This window comes from Aspergillus luchuensis, chromosome 3, assembly GCF_016861625.1.
Source record: "Aspergillus luchuensis IFO 4308 DNA, chromosome 3, nearly complete sequence".
NCBI classification, from domain to species: Eukaryota; Fungi; Ascomycota; class Eurotiomycetes; order Eurotiales; family Aspergillaceae; genus Aspergillus; species Aspergillus luchuensis.
The window spans coordinates 3,112,766-3,130,744 of NC_054851.1; the positions used below are offsets into that span (position 1 = coordinate 3,112,766).

At 51.3% G+C, this 17,979-nt stretch overlaps 4 protein-coding genes and 1 non-coding gene across 5 annotated transcripts; 4 read left to right on the top strand and 1 right to left on the bottom strand.

The window, feature by feature from the left end:
- Window positions 1–365: 365 nt before the first annotated feature.
- On the bottom strand, window positions 366–436 carry AKAW2_t30012A. The gene has a single exon. It is a non-coding gene; the product is annotated as a tRNA-His (tRNA).
- A 5,079-nt stretch (window positions 437–5,515) lies between these two features.
- AKAW2_31037S (putative serine/threonine protein kinase) lies at window positions 5,516–9,257 on the top strand (the record flags this gene model as incomplete). Its single annotated transcript, XM_041687617.1, has 2 exons — window positions 5,516–6,216; window positions 6,302–9,257. The coding sequence occupies 2 exons, from the start codon at window positions 5,516–5,518 to the stop codon at window positions 9,255–9,257; spliced, it is 3,657 nt and encodes a 1,218-aa protein (XP_041541484.1).
- A 1,434-nt stretch (window positions 9,258–10,691) lies between these two features.
- AKAW2_31038S (arabinogalactan endo-1,4-beta-galactosidase) lies at window positions 10,692–11,828 on the top strand (the record flags this gene model as incomplete). Its single annotated transcript, XM_041687618.1, has 2 exons — window positions 10,692–11,027; window positions 11,100–11,828. The coding sequence occupies 2 exons, from the start codon at window positions 10,692–10,694 to the stop codon at window positions 11,826–11,828; spliced, it is 1,065 nt and encodes a 354-aa protein (XP_041541485.1).
- Window positions 11,829–14,058: 2,230 nt separating this feature from the next.
- AKAW2_31039S (uncharacterized protein) lies at window positions 14,059–14,481 on the top strand (the record flags this gene model as incomplete). Its single annotated transcript, XM_041687619.1, has 1 exon — window positions 14,059–14,481. One exon carries the CDS (start codon window positions 14,059–14,061, stop codon window positions 14,479–14,481), a length of 423 nt encoding a protein of 140 aa, XP_041541486.1.
- Window positions 14,482–14,752: 271 nt separating this feature from the next.
- crzA (putative C2H2 transcription factor Crz1) lies at window positions 14,753–17,128 on the top strand (the record flags this gene model as incomplete). The annotated part of the gene is made up of 2 exons (XM_041687620.1): window positions 14,753–16,058; window positions 16,125–17,128. The coding sequence occupies 2 exons, from the start codon at window positions 14,753–14,755 to the stop codon at window positions 17,126–17,128; spliced, it is 2,310 nt and encodes a 769-aa protein (XP_041541487.1).
- Window positions 17,129–17,979: the final 851 nt, after the last annotated feature.

Below are 17,979 nucleotides of genomic sequence, written 5' to 3' on the forward strand. Positions count from 1 at the left end.
GTCCAGTCTCATTATTGCTGATAACCTCGGCGAGGCTCGGATATGCATGTTTCTCGATTAGGAATTAGGGATGGGTAATGGGACTGAACTACTGAACTTACTGTCTCTTGTGTCTTGCTGTCTAGTAGGTAGGGGATGCGGGATGGGGTGGGGTTGGGCTGGTTGGACTTGATGTGAAACTGGGTGGGGGGGATTAATTTGATTTATGGATTGTGTTGAGAGGGTATGTATGGTCAAGATGTATAGAGATAATATGCGATATGAAGTTATATATAGTTGTATGTGGATGCAAACAGACTATGGCGTTGAGTGTGGATGAAGGGGAAATAAAAGTAGAAAGACAAAAAAAAGTTATTTGTTCGTATTGGCGCTGCCCGGAATCGAACCGGGGCTGGCACGGCCACAACGTGACGTCATACCACTAGACCACAGCACCTGTTGTTATGGTATAGGCACCAAGTATTTAGTACATATCTTACTTATTTTATTTTTTGTGTCTAATAGGCTAGTAGTACTAGTGTGAGCACGGGTGAGTAGATGTTAGGTTGGCAATATACTACTGTTTTTGTGTTGATTGTGGCATTGTAATCTTGATTTATTCGATTCGCATTTTCTCCCATTTCTGTTCCCAGTCTACTGGCGTGTGTACTGTCATTCATGTAGGGTCTTGATGTCTTACCGTCTTGTCTTAATGTCTCGACACCCGGATATATATATCCGATGTTCGGATTACAATCATATGGTAGTGTGATGAAACCATGGCCTATGTACTATGTCTGCTACCCCTCACGTATCCCCCCATTTACACACAGTGTGCCAGCCGGGTGACCCAATTGCGACTACTTGATCAATGGCTGGCATAGTATGAAACGATGCACCTGGGTGTCTAGCCCGGCCCGAGACGATAACGACATATACAGCGGAGCATGAGAGCAGCTCCTGCGATCAAGGAACACACCCAAAAGATACACAAATGAAAGTCCAAGCAACACACCAATCACTACTAAGAGGACATTGAGAACATACTAGAAAAAGAGACGCCGCGTAAACACGGTAAGTAGTAGCCCCGCAGAGAATCAAGCCCGACGCACACCAACCCATTCAGTAAGTAGACATGCGAGACCTCGTACTATAACCAAGCTAGTTGGAATATGACACTGGAGATCCCTGGGGTAGACTTCGATCCGCGCACCCACCAGCCACGAGATCGACGGAGCAGTACATAGATTTCATGCGTCTCTACACCCCCACGGCAGCGCAAATGCCTACAGCAGCGGCCTCAGAACCCAGTACGGGCCGAGCTGTCAAAGCAAAAGAGCCTTGTACCCCGCGCGCAATCGAGGTCGAGGTCTGGGGAACGGGCGAACGGGCCAACACCTGCACCTCGTCTCCACCAAGATCAATGAACGAGCGATACGGAGCGCAAAGCCCATAACCCACGAGGCATGGCACCAGACAGGATCAGAGTGGGAGTTGTACCCCTGTCGCGGGATGTAGCGCGAACATTGCTCCCGGCCGTCCAGAGTAGTCACTATTGAACTAGTCTATTCCTTCCCAGCCAGTGGCCCTCTAGCCACCTGGCAATGGTTGAACCAGACAACAGCATCCCACTAGATAGCAGGTGAATGCAGACCAATGTGCTGGTCTAGTGCACAAGGAATGTCAAAGTGCCTATTCAAGCACTGGTTGATGAAGGGAACGCGGTAGGCCACCGACCGCACCGGATATACCAAAGTATGCGGAAGGCAACCCCCATAAGGCGGCGTGCATTGCGTATATGACATGCCAAGAAACGGCGTGTCTATCTTGATCCGAGAAATATTCGCGCCGTGCTCCTTGAGACACCGAGAGAAACATTCAGGGGCGTCCTACGTGTGGCTCGCCAGCGTTGGGCTCCGATGACGTCGGTACGGGCCAGTGAGCGAATGGAATCAGAGGAGCCCGATGAGAATGCAAGAATGCAGATGCATGCCCGCACTGCAGCCTGCCATCCAATGAAACGCATCCGAAGATCGCATACTAGGTCACTCTGAGACCAGTCTAAGTTGAGGTATCCAGAGAGAGTTGTATCGCCATGCGTCCAGTGGTCGGCCCAAGCATTCCCCGCCTCTCGTGAAAGCCAGTTTCCGGGAGAGCGCTTGCAGGCTAAAAGGGTCACTATCCTGCCCCCAAGTGCAGGAGAGGTTCCTCTAGTAGACCATTAGGGATCTTCATTAAGGAAGCAAGTTACACTCATTCCAGTAAGAATGGCATGGCTTCCATGCCAAAAGCAGGTGGAAAAGACGGATTGCCGCTAAAGCAGCCACTCCTCGTGGGGACGAGTCAGGCTGCTATGCATGAGCAAATCAGAGGTAGGAAACTCATTCGACGGCCTCCCGTCTCTGATGGGCCAGTGAACCTCTATTCGCAAGATGGTTGGGGGATTCTCCTGACCGGAACTGGGCCACCTTTGAGCATGGCACCAATGGCCGTGCGCCCGTCTTCAAGCCGTTTTGTATACAGGTGAACCCTGGGAGGGATAACCAGTCGTTTCAGATCCAGGGATGGTCGCCAGGTATACCCAAGCTAGAAGACCCATCGAGGCCTTGCTCAAGGTGGAGCGACCGGTGCTTCATGGATTGATGGAAATTCTATCGAGAGCTCCCCACCGTTCTTCCACGAGTTTCTCTGCGTATGTCGGCCTCGCCTCCTGCCTCATCAGGAAAGCACCCAACATTGACATCTCCAGGAGTGTTCGTGTGGCTGCTGGTTAGACTGGACTCGGGGAGAACACAGACCTCCTTGTCCAAGCTCTCCGCGCGGAGCTAAAGGAGTAGGCCCCGAGAGCTTATTGGAGGGTGAGGCCGCAGTCAAACATTATCTACATACAGTAGGGTGAACACCGGTGGCCTATAAGGGCTCAGACGGGGTGCCAGGGAAGCAGGGTCGCTCCGAAATCCGTCGATCCAAATTACATGGTGGTCAGTGCCCCTCTTGATCACTACTGTATCATGACGCTCAGCTTTTTGAGAATTGATCCAGGGAGAGAGCGTGGTTAGAGACTTGGAAGATACTAGAACGGACGACTATGGATGGGGCGAAAGAGAGTTGGTGATAGACATCATTGGACCCACGGAACAAGCAGATCCAGATCGATACCGGTCGCGCTGGCCAGCCAGACTGACAGGTGTCAGTGACGACACACACAATTCCATTACAATCCGGGTCTAACTGATTGTTTCGATATATCGATCATATTTTGTAGGGGCTGATGATGCTGATGATGGACGTATAGACCGAGTCGCAGTCCTGTAGGCATTGGCGAACCCGTATTCAGGTTGGGTGGCACGAAGGATCCGTTCAGGCACGACGAACAGTTGCGATAGGATGACGGGAAGAGCAAGGGGCGGAGAAGGGCCAATGACCCGTTGACAAAATGGCCGGAGAAATAGTGCTCTACGTAAGACAAGATAGAGAGAACTGACGCCACAGGCTAAAATGTATTTTTTTACCTTTTCCTTTTTCTTTTTTTCCTTTATTGCATTTACTTTCGAATCTTATTTTTCTTCGTATATTAAAAAAAAACTTTCTTTGTCTCTTAAGTACTAGATCTATCAAACAGTATAGTTTATAGAAGTCTAGAAGGCATAGTAATATAATCCAAGTACTAGTACCTCATGCAGTCAAATTAGGGATGGTCAATGGGCTCATGAATGGTCGACACGCGTGTTGAGTTCTCATACTAACAGATGAACCAAGCTAAAGTGGAATTCAGCCTAAGATGCAGCATCCATTTTGCCCCCCCGATGGAGAATACTTTAGGTAGCTAAAGAGGATCCTCTCCCGTTACCGGTCAGGACGCTAAAGTCCGTAGCCTACGGGAGTGGTGCCCATGGGCTTGGAGGAGGTCCCAACCACCGCCAAGGAGGGCCGGATGGCCGGCCGAGATGGCCTTGTTCAAAGCATTCACTGGCTAGCAATGTTCTTATCATCCACCACTATAGCTACCCACAATCAACTAGGGAAATACAAAAAAAAGAAAATAAGAAATAAAGATCAATGAAATGGACATTTGATTATCTATTAGATTATCTTCCCGGCAAACACTAGGGGATTGTATCGGACTGAATCGCATTATGATGATGCTCGTGCACAACGGGAAGAGGGACTCAAACCTCATCCCCACCGACCGGCTATTGGGTGATGAATCCAGAATAATCTAGGTACGTTTCCATCGGTCCCCCTTCGACGGGCAGGTCGGTACGCCGTACGGAGTATGGTACCTAATATACTGCTGTATTCTGGTTTCACACCTCCCGTCATTATTTAGTATCATCAAGCCCTCCTGGACCGGAGTTGCCAAGTCGTTTTCCAACCAGTTCTGACTAGGTATTATTGGGGTATTGTAAATCAATTTACCAGTCACCACTGGTAAGTACTGCAGTTTGCGCTGTGCTGTTCATCTTTTGCTACGTATTCATTCGGTCCCCTCCTCCCCTCTCTCTCACTCACTTAGATTCTCTCAATCTCTCTCTCCCTCTTTCATTTCCCCCCACCCCCAAAAGGCAAGCCGCCTGACAAAAGCCTGACTGACCCTTCTGCCACCACCGCCGTGAACCACCACCTCCATCTGCCGTTCTTCCCCATTATTCATTACTCACGATCCGCCATCACAGCGGTTCCTCTCCTCCCTCTCCCTCTCCCTCGTCCTGTCTTTCTACACTTTCTCCCTCAACTTTCTCCATCCCCGTCCCTCTTCCCTCTTCTAAACACCACCCATCACCTCCCCTTAATTCCTCTTCCTCCCCCCCTCGTCTTTCTTTCCCTCTTCCACTTCGTTCCACTGTTCCTCTTCTTCATTAAACCTTCCAATACTTACAGATACCTACCCCTCCTTTTTTTACCTTCTCCCTATACCATTTTTTCTTTCTTTTCTTTTCTTCTAATTCCTTTCATCGCCAGTATAATTATTTGCACTTTCTTTCCTTCTTGTCTATTTCCTATCAACTTCGGACGGCTCCCCCTTGCTATATAACGGTTATTACACCGTCGTGTCTTTTGTTACTATACTTAGACACTCTCTTGGCTCTGGTCCTGCCCTATTTTAAAGGGTCTCTTCTCCGACCGATCTGCGAACATCTCCGGCTCAACCTCGTTCCACCCTCACGTCTCCGAGCGCCCCAATCGATTATCAGCTGCATCCTGGCGCTGTAGCAGTTCGGTCGCTCGGAGTCTCCGGTCTCGTTATCGCCGTTGTCCGGTACACGGTTTATCCCCCAGGTCACTCTGCATGCCTGTTCATACGCCTTTCCGAGTCGAGCTCCGAGAGTAATGCCGGTCCACTCGTGCGCATCCACCGAGCTTCACGTCAGCTCGCCCTGAATCTAGCGGTTTCTATGGGAAGACCAACCGGACCGGAGAAGGAAATATATTGTACGGACGGGGCCACCAGACGGAACCCCAGGAAATAAGGCCTAGGAAGGGGAGGATGCCCAGTTGTAACTCGGAAAGAGTTCGCTGATTCAAAGACATGAAAATGGACCGTCCGCCTTCAGTTCCCGGCGTGGAGGAGCCCGTCATTCTGGCTGTCCGGAATGGCCAGACCTCAGACCATGTTCGCAGGCGGAGTTCGGACAAGTCCATCGAGGATTCATCGTTACCGGCACCGATGGAGGCAGATATCAAGCAGGCTGTCACCAAGCCACCGAATGCGAAGCTTCCCCTGCAGGGCGATTTCTCAGATGGGCAGACATCTCTTCGACACCCGTTTCCCCATCTGTACCATTCATCCAGTACATCCAGGTCACCCTCCACTCGTACTTCTTCGAGCTCGCTTCAGGCATTGAACGAGGACACCGTCGTCGATGCGCGGTCGGATCATAGCGCTATCGGCCGGAGCTCCATCTCTTCTCGGAGGGTCGCCCACATGGGCCCCTCTGAGACTCATTCCGCAGACTATCCCGTCTATCCCGACCAATCCTACGCCGTCCTTCAGTCCCAAATCCACCCCACCTACCAACCCCCGTTCCTACGCACCCGAAGCTCTTACCCGTCCCGGACTGAGGCGGCCAAATTTGCTCCGTCGCGTGCATCACGCACGGCGGGCAACACCCCCCTCTCCAGCCCGGGCCTATTCTCCATTAGAAGTCCTCGCTCGACGCCTCCATTCGCGTCCGACGACGAAGGTCGCATCAGCAGTCCCTATCTCCATCCCACCCATCTCCAGCCCCCCAAAGAGTAAGTCCGACGTCCCACCGAGTGCACTAACATCCTCTATCCTGCCAAAAAGCATTCGACTGTTGACTGACCATCTCGATGATAGAACCCATACCGCTGAGGTGGATCGAGATCTTGTGACCGGAAATAAGCTCATCAATCAGTATGAGATCCTTGAGGAGCTCGGGCGCGGTGAACATGGAAAGGTGAAGCTCGGCCGCCATGTTACGACGCGACAAAAGGTTGCAATCAAGATCGTTCAGCGTTATTCAAAGCGTCGCCGCCTCGGAAAACTCGGTAACCCTGAGGATAAGGTCAAGAAAGAGGTTGCCATCCTGAAAAAGGCAAGGCACCCTAACGTCGTCAGTCTGTTAGAAGTCATCGATGATCCGAATCGCCAAAAGGTCTACATAGTCCTCGAGTATGTGGAGAACGGAGAAATCATCTGGCGCAAGCGTGGGCTGCGAGAGATCGTCCACGTCGATAAGCGCCGCCTGGAGCGTGAGAAGGCGGGCATTCCCGATACCCCGTCTTTCATGGAAGAAAGTCAACAGTACGTAAGGACAGCCCAGCACCTTCGTCGGCAGCGCGAGAAGGCACGTGAACGGCGCCAAGCACAGGCGGCATATGCACAAGAAGCTCCGATCCCTGCCTGGAGTCTGGAGCATGGTGCGGAGTCAGACGAAGATGAGGATCTTGGGGGCGAGCCTATGGTTGCGCGTGTTCCCAGCCGGTCTATGGTGAGCACCGATGATGCCCACTCCTCTCCCAGTCAGTCTTATGTGTCGGGTCAGGAGTCGGCACTGGCTGCAGTAGAAGGCAGCATGTACGGCGCCTATGCAGACTACCCATTCGAAAGACGGTTCAGCACCGCATCAAGCAGCTTCGGCTATGCACCTTCCGAGCCGGAGTGGTTCACCGACGATGACGACATGTCCTATGTGCCTTGCTTGACTTTCAACGAAGCGCGCAATGTCTTTCGCGATTCGTTGCTAGGTTTGGAATATCTTCACTACCAAGGCATCATCCATCGCGACATTAAACCCGCAAATCTTCTGGTCACCAGCAACTATCGGGTGAAAATCTCAGATTTTGGTGTCTCGTACTTGGGACGCCCCATTCGAGACGAGGAAGAGGAGCAGGTGGAGGAGACGGATGCCACCGAGTTGGATGATGCTCGCGAGCTGTCTAAGACGGTCGGGACACCGGCTTTTTATGCCCCTGAGTTGTGCTATACAGGCGATGATTTCGTGGACGTGCTCGGCGCCGCCCCTCGGATCACCGGCGCTATTGATGTTTGGTCTCTGGGTGTTACCCTCTACGGCATGATCTTCGGGCGCCTACCATTCGTTTCCGATGACGAATACAGCATGTTCCAGACTATTGTGCGGAAGGAAGTCTTCATTCCCCGAAAGCGTTTACAGCCCGTGGAAGACGATCCCGACACCGTCAGTCAGTGGCCTCGCTACAGTGACGGCAGCAAACGGATGGAAGACGAGTTGGTGTACGAGGACATTGACGACGAATTGTATGATCTGCTAAAGCGGCTGCTGACCAAGGATCCGGTTAAACGGATCACCGTGAAGGAGATCAAACACCATCCTTGGGTTCTGCATGGCCTTCCTAACCCCAGAGCATGGGTGGAAGAGACGGACCCGGGATACCAAAGCAAGGGAAAAAGAATCGAAGTATCCACCGAAGAAGTGACTAGTGCTGTCAGCAAAGTACCATTCATTCAGCGTGTGCGATCCAACGTTGCTAAGTGGTCTAACTATCTGACTGGAAGGTCGAAAGAGAAGGATGGTCGCAAGCGGACTCCTAGCAATTCTCCTTCCGTGGAGTCATCGTCAACTACAAGCAGCACTGCCTTTGGGAAGTACCTTTGGGACAATCGGCGGCACAGCCTTAGGGGGGATGAAGAATTTCCACGCTCTCTCCGCTTACCCAGGGAAGGCGAGCATCCGCTTTCACAGAGTGTCACTGCAAGTCCCGTGGGCCGAGAAGATCAGCCGTCTTACTTCGCTTCGTCCGATTCCATGCCAGTGCAAGATCAATCTACGCGCCCAGATCCTCCCGAGCGCACAACATCCACATTGTCTACTGCTGAATCTGCCAAGACCGTGAAACCATCGGACCACAAAAGAGTATCAGTACCCCAGCGTGCTGGTACCCCCGTCCGTGTGGAACCGTCTGGGACCACAAACATTGGTGGCCTTTTTGGTGGCGCGAGCCGTCGGCTTGCAAGAGGCCTGCAACCTGGGGATTGGCGGTCCGATCGGTCTGTCTCAGGCGAGACCGCGTCTTTGGACGGTGACCGCCACTCGGAACCCAGCTTGGCTTTGAGTGTTGCCTCTGCTGTTGGTCAAATGCAGAATTGCAACTTGTTGTCGAACGAGGAGCCGCTCTTGACTCCTCCCGATGGCTCCCTTGGTAGAACATCCAGCCATCGGCGAAACCGATCCCACCAGCTTCCAGGCAAGCATTCCGCCGAGCCATTCCACCTAACCAAGGAGGCCTTGTTACGGAAGAGGAGGAGCGACCTCGGGCCCGTTGGTGATGCAGACAGCAATCGTGGCGACAGTGAGCCATGCTCCGGTGACTACACGGGCCTGCGGATTGAGAATCACCCGCAAGTCTCAGACTCGTCGAATGACCAGTCCTCTGGAGATCCTCTTTCAGGAGGGCTGACAACGTCGCCGCCATCGGCAGCTACAATATCCTCTTCGTCAATTGACGAGTATACTAGCGGCATGTCCCAGAGCACTTCTCACCCCAGCATCCCGTCTGTGGTGTCAGGAGCGTCGTCTCTCTCTGGTGAAAGTGGCTTCAAGGAGAAGGATACTGAATCAGCCGTTCAGGTTCCTTCAATTCTTCGCACTGGTGAAACAGTCAAAGCCCGGCATCCCTGTCCTACACGACCTGCAGAAGATGATGAGTGTCGCTACTACTGCGATGACGAAGAAGAGTCTGGTGATGACTCAGAAGATGAAGGACTTGTCATTGGCAAGAAGAGGGCAACCCCTCAGAAGCCGATCATCCGCCCTGGACAGTCGAAGTCATGATAACAATACAAACATGTCCTTTCCGGGGTCTTTGGTCGTCATATAAGCAAGGGACATCAAAAGTTTCTTTCACCGTTACATGATGTTTGCATTTGCTTCTCCTTTACCGATCATGACGCTACTACCATCATATTATGTCTGACTTTTTCTGGGTGGTCACGCGGCTTTGTCCAATCACCATGATCATTATCTTGTTGGAGTTTTAATTTCTGCGTGTATATCATTTATTCAATCAGTGGGGGGATATTTTCCTTTTCTATTCGTTTCGCTTCTTCCCCCCCACCTTCTTTTCTTCTTTCTGGCTGGTTGCGTCCCTTTTGCTGGCATACAGGAAACTTCCCTAGGGTTCCACATCTGTTGAGACACAGATACATTGCTTGTACATATATTTGCATTGGCGGCACGTTCATATTCGGTCCTCTTGATTCGGTTATCTTCATCCATTGGCTTGCATTCGGATGATGCTGGGGTTCATTCTGCGTCTATATATACTGGTCTGTTTGCTGCATTGGGCCTGGGGTCTGTGATTGCGTGTATGTAATGATGCTTGGAGGAAGGGTCAGGCTATACAATGTACCTGCCTTTCCCCTTTTTCTTTTTCTGGGCTTTGGATAGCTGGAGGCAGCGGGAGTAGGATTTTGCTTTGCGGAAGGGTTGCCATGGAAGGACACGATGTTGATGACCAAGTCGCGAGAGATGATGAAGAGAACAACAATATACACAGAGAGAGAGAGAGACTCACACGTTCACGATCCACTTGGGTGCGCCAGTGCCTTTCTGCCGCACATGGGAAAAGCGGGTCACCGTTTAGCCTAGTGTGCCGATACTTTCTATACCGGGGGAAGTCGGATGAAAGGTGAAACCGGCCAAGCAGAACCACGAGTCCGTAGAAGCTTAGGGAGGAGGTCTGAGAGCGTCTCCTAAACTAGATTTGGAGTACACCGAGAAGTCGTCGTATGTGCCCATGTGGCTTGCAGGGAGTCTGGGCGACCATCTGACCTCGGAAGATGTGGGTTTACCGCAAGTTGAATCCGACTTCTCGCCTAAGTATGGAGACATGGAGCCCACGGTACGGATGCTGAATGGGCTCGGGCGTGCCACCGGCCGATCTGCACAGACGGTGTCATGTTCCTCCACCAATGGCTCAGCAGATTGGAAACACTTGGTGTCTCGCGATGCATGACCTGACGCTGACTGCCGTCCTGCATTGATTAAATCGTGGAGAACTCCGGTGGTGTTTAATCTATATGGGCAGACGTTATCCTTTTGCCTTCTCCGTGTCATTTGTAAGACGGACCCGGTGGACAATGAATGTCTCAAAGCGGCCAGTCGACGATGTCTTTTAAAAGGGGCATTGATGCCAGGATTGACTGACTCGTACTGCTGGATCCAACCGTGAGAGTGATAACCGGGCTCATTACAGGCCGAGCTTCGATGACAGCCATGATGATCTACCCTCTACTTCTTTCTGCATTGCCTCTGCTCAGCAGCGCCGCGCTGACCTACCGCGGGGCGGATATCTCCTCCCTTTTGATCGAGGAAGATGCTGGCATCAGCTATAAGAACTTGAATGGCGAGACCCAGGCATTGGAGGATATTCTGGTCAACAATGGTGTCAACTCGATCCGTCAGAGGGTGTGGGTGGATCCCAGCGATGGCTCGTACGATCTCGACTATAACCTGAAGCTGGCCAAGCGTGTTCAGGCCGCGGGTATGAGCATTTACTTGGATCTGCATCTCAGTGATACGTGGGCAGACCCCAGTGATCAGGTCGGTTCTACTGCTGAAAGAAATGACTGCACAGGAAAAGAGTTGGGACACTAACATAAGAGATGTACATAGACTACCCCTACCGGTTGGTCGACTACGGACATCGACACACTCACCTGGCAACTATACAACTACACGCTCGAAGTCTGCAACACCTTCGCGGAGAATGACATTGAGGTTGAGATTGTCTCCATTGGCAACGAGATCAGCAGCGGGCTTCTTTGGCCACTGGGCAAGACCAGCAACTATGACAACATCGCGAAGCTTCTGCACTCCGGAGCCTGGGGAGTGAAGGACTCCGACCTGACCACGACCCCGAAGATTATGATCCACCTGGACAATGGATGGGACTGGGAGGAGCAGGAATACTTTTACAAGACCGTCCTGGCTACGGGGTCACTGCTCTCCACGGATTTCGACCTCATGGGAGTCTCGTACTATCCGTTCTACAACTCGGAAGCAACCCTGTCGGCGCTCAAGACCAGCCTTACGAACATGCAATCCAACTACGATAAGTCCGTCGTGGTGGTGGAGACGAACTGGCCCGTGTCGTGCCCGGACCCTGAGTATTCATTCCCGTCCGATCTCAGCTCGATCCCGTTTTCGGCTGCAGGCCAGGAGGAGTTCCTGGAGAAGCTGGCAGAAGTAGTAGAGGGCGTCACGGATGGATTGGGCATTTATTACTGGGAACCGGCGTGGGTCGACAATGCCGCCCTGGGATCCAGCTGCGCGGATAACCTGATGGTGGATGTTAACACGGATGAGGTGTTGGAGAGTGTCACTGTGTTCGAGGACCTGTGAGTTTCCTCGCTTCTCTTTTGAGAGCACCAGGATGATGTGTCTCAGCTATTGTGTATTGTATTAAGTAGTGATGTTCCAGCGTATGTGTGTGTGTGACTAGTAGTATATGTTAGTTAATAATTGATCAACAATCAGTCAGTTACTCAGTTCTGCTACCTGCATCACCTGTACACTGCACAATACAGACAAGTTTCAGAACAAGACAAATAAACAAAACTAGACAGAAAGCACACCCATTAGGGAAATGTCTAATGTAGATCGCATCAAGAAAGCGACACTAGCGGGCCGCGCGCGCACAAACACCCACACACCGAAATGATGAAGCCTGCGGTTGAACCGTGGACCTGCAGGTTGAGGGGCAGCAGACAGGGTGGCTGTGCAAAACCAGCGATCCAGTTGGGATCAGCGGTGTTTCAAGCTGCAAGTAGTATGGTTAGCCTTGCCAATGGATCTATCTAAATCAGGGCCAGGGAATTTAAACCCTGACAGTTTGTCGACAGGAGAGATGGAGAATGTCTGTGTGTTGTGTGTGCAACCGAGATAGGGGAAGAGGGGGGGAAGGTTAAGGCTGACAGGTTCTTGCTGAAGAGAGAGAGAAAGGTAACTCAGAGGATGGATCTATCGGAAATAATCAATGATTATCGTAATACGAGGGGATCAGTGCGGGATATTTTGGCATATCACCCTTACTGTATACTACGGGAGGACTACTATTTGAAGTAAATGATCCTTGACAGGATGATGTTTTTCCGACCTGCATGACGCTGGGGAGATTAGAAGAACTCTCGGATACGGAGTAGTATTGATGGAGTGTCTAATTAGGGCGATGAAGAGGGAATTCATTGTCGCTGCAGCCTGTCAGGTCATGATCCCAATCATACATCCTTGTCCTTCTTATTTTTATCTCCTCTGTCTGTTTGACTTTCGATTCTTGTTGATCAACCTTGATGAGAGTGAGATAGACAGGGCTATTTTAGTTAACTATTTCATATCTCCTACCCGATTAGATCAGCCGGGCCCTCATCAGCAATGAACGAACTATCGTGACAGGCTGTGATGAATCAATCAATCAATCAATCATCTCTTCAGCTGTTCTTGCTTTGGACCCTTTTTTTTTTTTCTTTCGATCAGCATCGTACAGGTTAACTTGGCTGTAGGCTACGTCAACGGTTTTGTTTGTGGTTTCACCCTTCGTTCTCATCTCAGTGTGGATCCTGCAGTCTGCCTTGTCAGATCAACATAGTCTACACTCTTTTGCCCTTCCACATTCAGTGATTGAAATTTACTGAGAGATTAATCCCGCTCGATGATGCTATTCTTCCCACTTTTATGGGTCAAGTGGGGGAATAGATGGGGAAGACCCTTCTTGCTAGGCAGCATTCACAAGGGGGAATATTCCCAATACCTTCTAAAGTATCGTATCAACGTATTACGGCATTAGATATAACATTTACTTCAGACACCACAACTACTCCTACTCATATCTTGAGCATGCACAAGAACTAAATCAGATCCCATCAACTAAGGAGAGCCCGTCAACTCAGTCATGCTCCTCCCTGACCTCGGGCGTAGAATGTAAACAACATAAACAGGGTACGTCTGCGTTGTATGGTGCCGTCCTCGGGTAGGAGATGAAGAACGTTGGATCATGGCTCCAAAGTTGCCAATGACAAAGAGCACGGAAGGAGGACCGGTGGAGCGGGTGAATATGTTTTTGAGATGGAAAAGCATGGGGTATGTGAGTTGAAGCATTTACATGGTCTAACCTAGTGCTAAAATGCAAAGTTCTCTGGGGATGGTGATTGATGAATATCTACTATTGAGGTGATTGATCCCTTAGTATGGTAGATGTAGCCCAGTGCACCAGGCGGAGATTCCTCCAGTCAGAGACAAATTTGGAGGAGACAAGGATGAAGTAGCAAGGGAGGTTTCTATATTGGAAAGCTAGGCAGGCAGTTTTTACTGTAGTATACTTTACTGTAGTATACAATAGTAGATTAGGCGACTCTACTAAAACCAATAAAACTTACTGGAAGAGGGGATTCACAGGTCCAGATTGTACTGAACTAATATATAATAGACCCCCCCCAGCATCGTTAGAAACTAAACTAAAATCCATTAAATTGACAGGTAGTTTAATAATTGTATTTTCTTTTTCAGAGGCAGACTGTCTTGCCTGAGGAATACTTGCTTTTGCACGTGCCCCGGGAATCAGGCATCGGGAATCTGGATGAGTTTCTGCCTTGAACTTCCTTCTTGGACCGTCAGCTCAGTTTCATCATCATCCTTTTCGAGTTTCGATCTTACTTTCCTGTTTCATCCTTGTCTGTCTCTCTCGCAGTGTGTGTGTGTGTGTGTGTGTGTGTGTGTGTTGTGTCTGATTGAGTCTGTATCCATCTGCTCTCGTCCCTGGTCAGCGGCTGAGGATCGTCCTCTGCCGGCATCTTCCCCGGCGCTTGTTGGCGCCCGAGAATGTGTGCAACGACTTTCCCCCTCCAGACCGACTGCGCGCCGCGAGGCTGAATCGCAAGGCCGTCTGCCTTACTCTCTCTCACTCTCTCACTCAACTCTCCCTCTCCCTCTCCCACCACAATCCACCTTCCCCCCCCCTTTCCCTCATTTGCCTCTCTCTCTCTCTCCCCCCTCCTTCTGATCGCTCGTGTCCGCCTTTCTGCACGCGAATTTACCATTGCTGTGCCGTGCTGGACGTCATCCACTAACTCGTGCCCGATTCCTTCCTACCTACTACCTCCCCCTCCTGGCCCTCCTCCACGCCCACTTCCCTCCTTCTGCGGCATTTCTGACTCGCCCTTCCCCGCGTTTCTTCAGCTTCTCCGTTAGCTGTGAGATTGGACCGGACCTTACCTTCCAACTCGACTAAGCCTTGCATCGCGTGGGATCTATTTTTGGTTCATCCTCTCGTCATGGCATCCCAGGACAACCTGCCCGACTCGGGGCAGTCGCCCGCTGGGATGAGGAGCCGCAGTATCGGTCCATATAATGATCCCTCCGCCGGTTTGACCTTGGATGTCTCCGTCGCAACCACTACAGCTCCTTATACCTCGACTTCCTACAACCCTTCCAATCCAGGCGCCTCTGATTCCTACGGCTATAACCCCACCGGTTATCTCTCCGCACCCTCCGCCGCGCAGACGCTGGCCCCGACCGATCACACATACTCCCACAGCCTTCAACTGCCACAATCCTTCGATGCTGGGTTGATGCCCCAGCTGGACCAGTCAACGGGCCTGTCCTTGCAGCAACAGCAGCAGCAGCAGCAACAACAACAACAACAAGCGACAGACGAGAATTTCTCTAATCTGTTGCACTCGAACCCCGCAGATTTCGACTTTGCCCTCTATCAGAACCCTAGTCCGAACAGCACGGCCGCTCCGGACTACGACTCCCCGCTCCTGCTAGACCCCCAAGTTCACGGTCAGTCCCGACCGGGCAGTCAAGCGGTAAACCCCGCCGACCTCGTTAGCCAGATACCCTCTCCTCATCCTTCGGCTTCTCCGCAATTGTCCCCAATCTCCCCTCAGGACCATTACCAGCACTCATCTCCCGGGCCCATGTCGCCGCCCAACTCGACGCCGGGGACTTACTACACCCCGCAACATTCCCGCCATACTTCCTTGGACCCTGCCAGCGCTGCATACATGTCGGGCAATGCGCATACGGATTGGCAGGCAGTCATGGCCAACTCTGCCTTCCAGGGCCATCGACGGGCCCCATCTGAGGTGTCTGAGGTGTCATCCGCTGCCCCATCTCCATACATGTCCCAGCATGAATCTTTTGATGGCGTGGAGAACAATCCCTCCCCACTCCTAGCGCCCCAGCATGACCCCGGTCTCTACGACAATGCACTGGGCATTGAATCTTTCACCTTGTCTGATGGTCAGCAACAGCACCATTCACAGGGCATCAGCCCCGCCCACAGTCCATATATCTCTCCGCAATTGATGCCTCAACAGCCCACAGACATGATTCCCAACGTGCCATACATCTCTGCTCCTGCGGGCAACACGCAGTACCCCACCCCACCGACCGACATGTACGGGGAGGGTATGATGGTCCAAGGAAACGGTGGTATGGGAGACATAGGTCAGGCATCGCAAATGGCGCCCCCATCTATCAACGTGGAATTCGCACCCCCGGCGAAGAATCTCAACCTCCCGCAGACGAAGCCCAGTGCGGACTTGGACTCCTTGAGTCCACCCGTTGCCATGCGTAAGTTGTCACTGCTCGGCTTGATTCTTTGCATTCCCTCGCACAATGCTAACTGCAAGCTTATAGGCTCCCGCATGCGTAGTAAGTCGGACCCATATGCCCACCCGGCTTCTCGCGCACGGTCATCTTCTACTTCGACCAGCCTGGAGCCGTTTGTGCCTCCGTCACCCCGGTCGCTGTCGCCTTTTGATACCATGAGGGGACAGCCACATAGTAATCCCAGCTCCCGAGAGCCGTCTCCCTCGCGATCGGGTCGGCGACTGTCCACCTCGTCGATCGACAGTAGAAATTACATTCTCGGTCTTGCGGATCCCCAGAGGCCTGGGGGCAACCCTAACGACTCCAAACGTGTCCAGAAACACCCGGCCACGTTCCAGTGTCACCTGTGCCCTAAGCGCTTCACGCGAGCCTACAACCTACGATCTCATTTGCGTACTCACACGGACGAGCGGCCTTTCGTATGCACTGTCTGCGGAAAAGCTTTTGCGCGACAGCATGATCGAAAGCGTCATGAGGGGCTGCACTCGGGCGAAAAGAAGTTCGTCTGTCGCGGTGACCTCTCGCGTGGTGGACAGTGGGGATGTGGCCGGCGATTTGCTCGTGCGGATGCTCTGGGTCGTCATTTCCGTTCCGAAGCTGGTCGGATCTGTATCAAGCCATTGTTAGATGAGGAGTCTCAAGAGCGGGAGCGCACGATGATGGATCAGCAACAGCACCTGCAGCCTATACCACCTCCATTAATGGTGCCAGGAATGGATGGCCAACATACCAGCAATTTCGTTCTCCCTGCCGCGTTGTTGGCCCAATACCCCGCGCTGCAGACTTTGCAGTGGGATCAAATCCCTGCCACCGCAGACGATCCCAGTGACATAGGAGGTCGCAGTAGTTTCGACGCCAGTTCCGGCGGAGAGTTCGGATTTGATGACGACGAATCCGGCCTCAGTAGTGTCTCTGGCATCAGCGGGAGCTACGGGGGCCCGAGTAACATGTACGATGTTAACAATACGGGCCAGATGTTAGGAGTGAACCCTGCAGAATCTGGCTATCGAGAAAACGATTGGAGGGCATGACAATGCGTGTCTCGGTGATGCTCGCTTGCCCTCCCATATTTTCCTTCATTCTTAGCTCGGGTGCTATCCCCTTCCACCCAAATCTTTTTCTTCTTCTTTCCTTTCCCCATCTTTATCATTTAACAGGCGATATTTCTTTTCATTCTACCCGAAATCCGAGGCAACGGGTGCAGCAGGCTTCCTCATGATTTCGATTTCTCAATAGAACAGGGTTTTGGCGTTGAGATACAGGGAGACGGATTGGATTGGTGATTGATTGCCTCATGACGGCGGGTTTCACTTTCATTCAGACCTACCAGCTTTTTTTTTTTTTTTTTTTTTTTTTTTTTTTTCCTATTTCTTTTACTACTTTTCTTTCATTCTCGGCTGGTCTAACCCGACCACACATTATCATTTTATCTTGTTACGTGATTACGAAGAATCCTTGAACTTCATACCCATGGAAGATGCTCCCGGTTGTGTTTTCGTGTGCGAGGTTTAGGTTTTTATTTTATTTATGTTATATTTCGCTATTACCCAGGGAAAAGGGAAATACTCTTGAATACGGATTATTAGGTCATTTTCGTCACATTACTTGTCTTACTTATAAGTGAGAGGTGACTTGTATAAGCTCATGTAATTGACCGGTGTGCGGCACTGACACACTAAACAAACAGAATAAATTTTAGTAAGTCCACTCACTTTGATTTCCACACTCCCAAGACTATATACTAGTAGTATTGAAAACAGTTCTCTTCAAACAGTCCACATATCCATCTACCTTTTCTATCTATCTACGAGTCAAGTCATACCAAGTACCCTAAAAATAGAAAGCAAAGCTTGATTGCAGCCCCAGCCGAAGACAATACGAG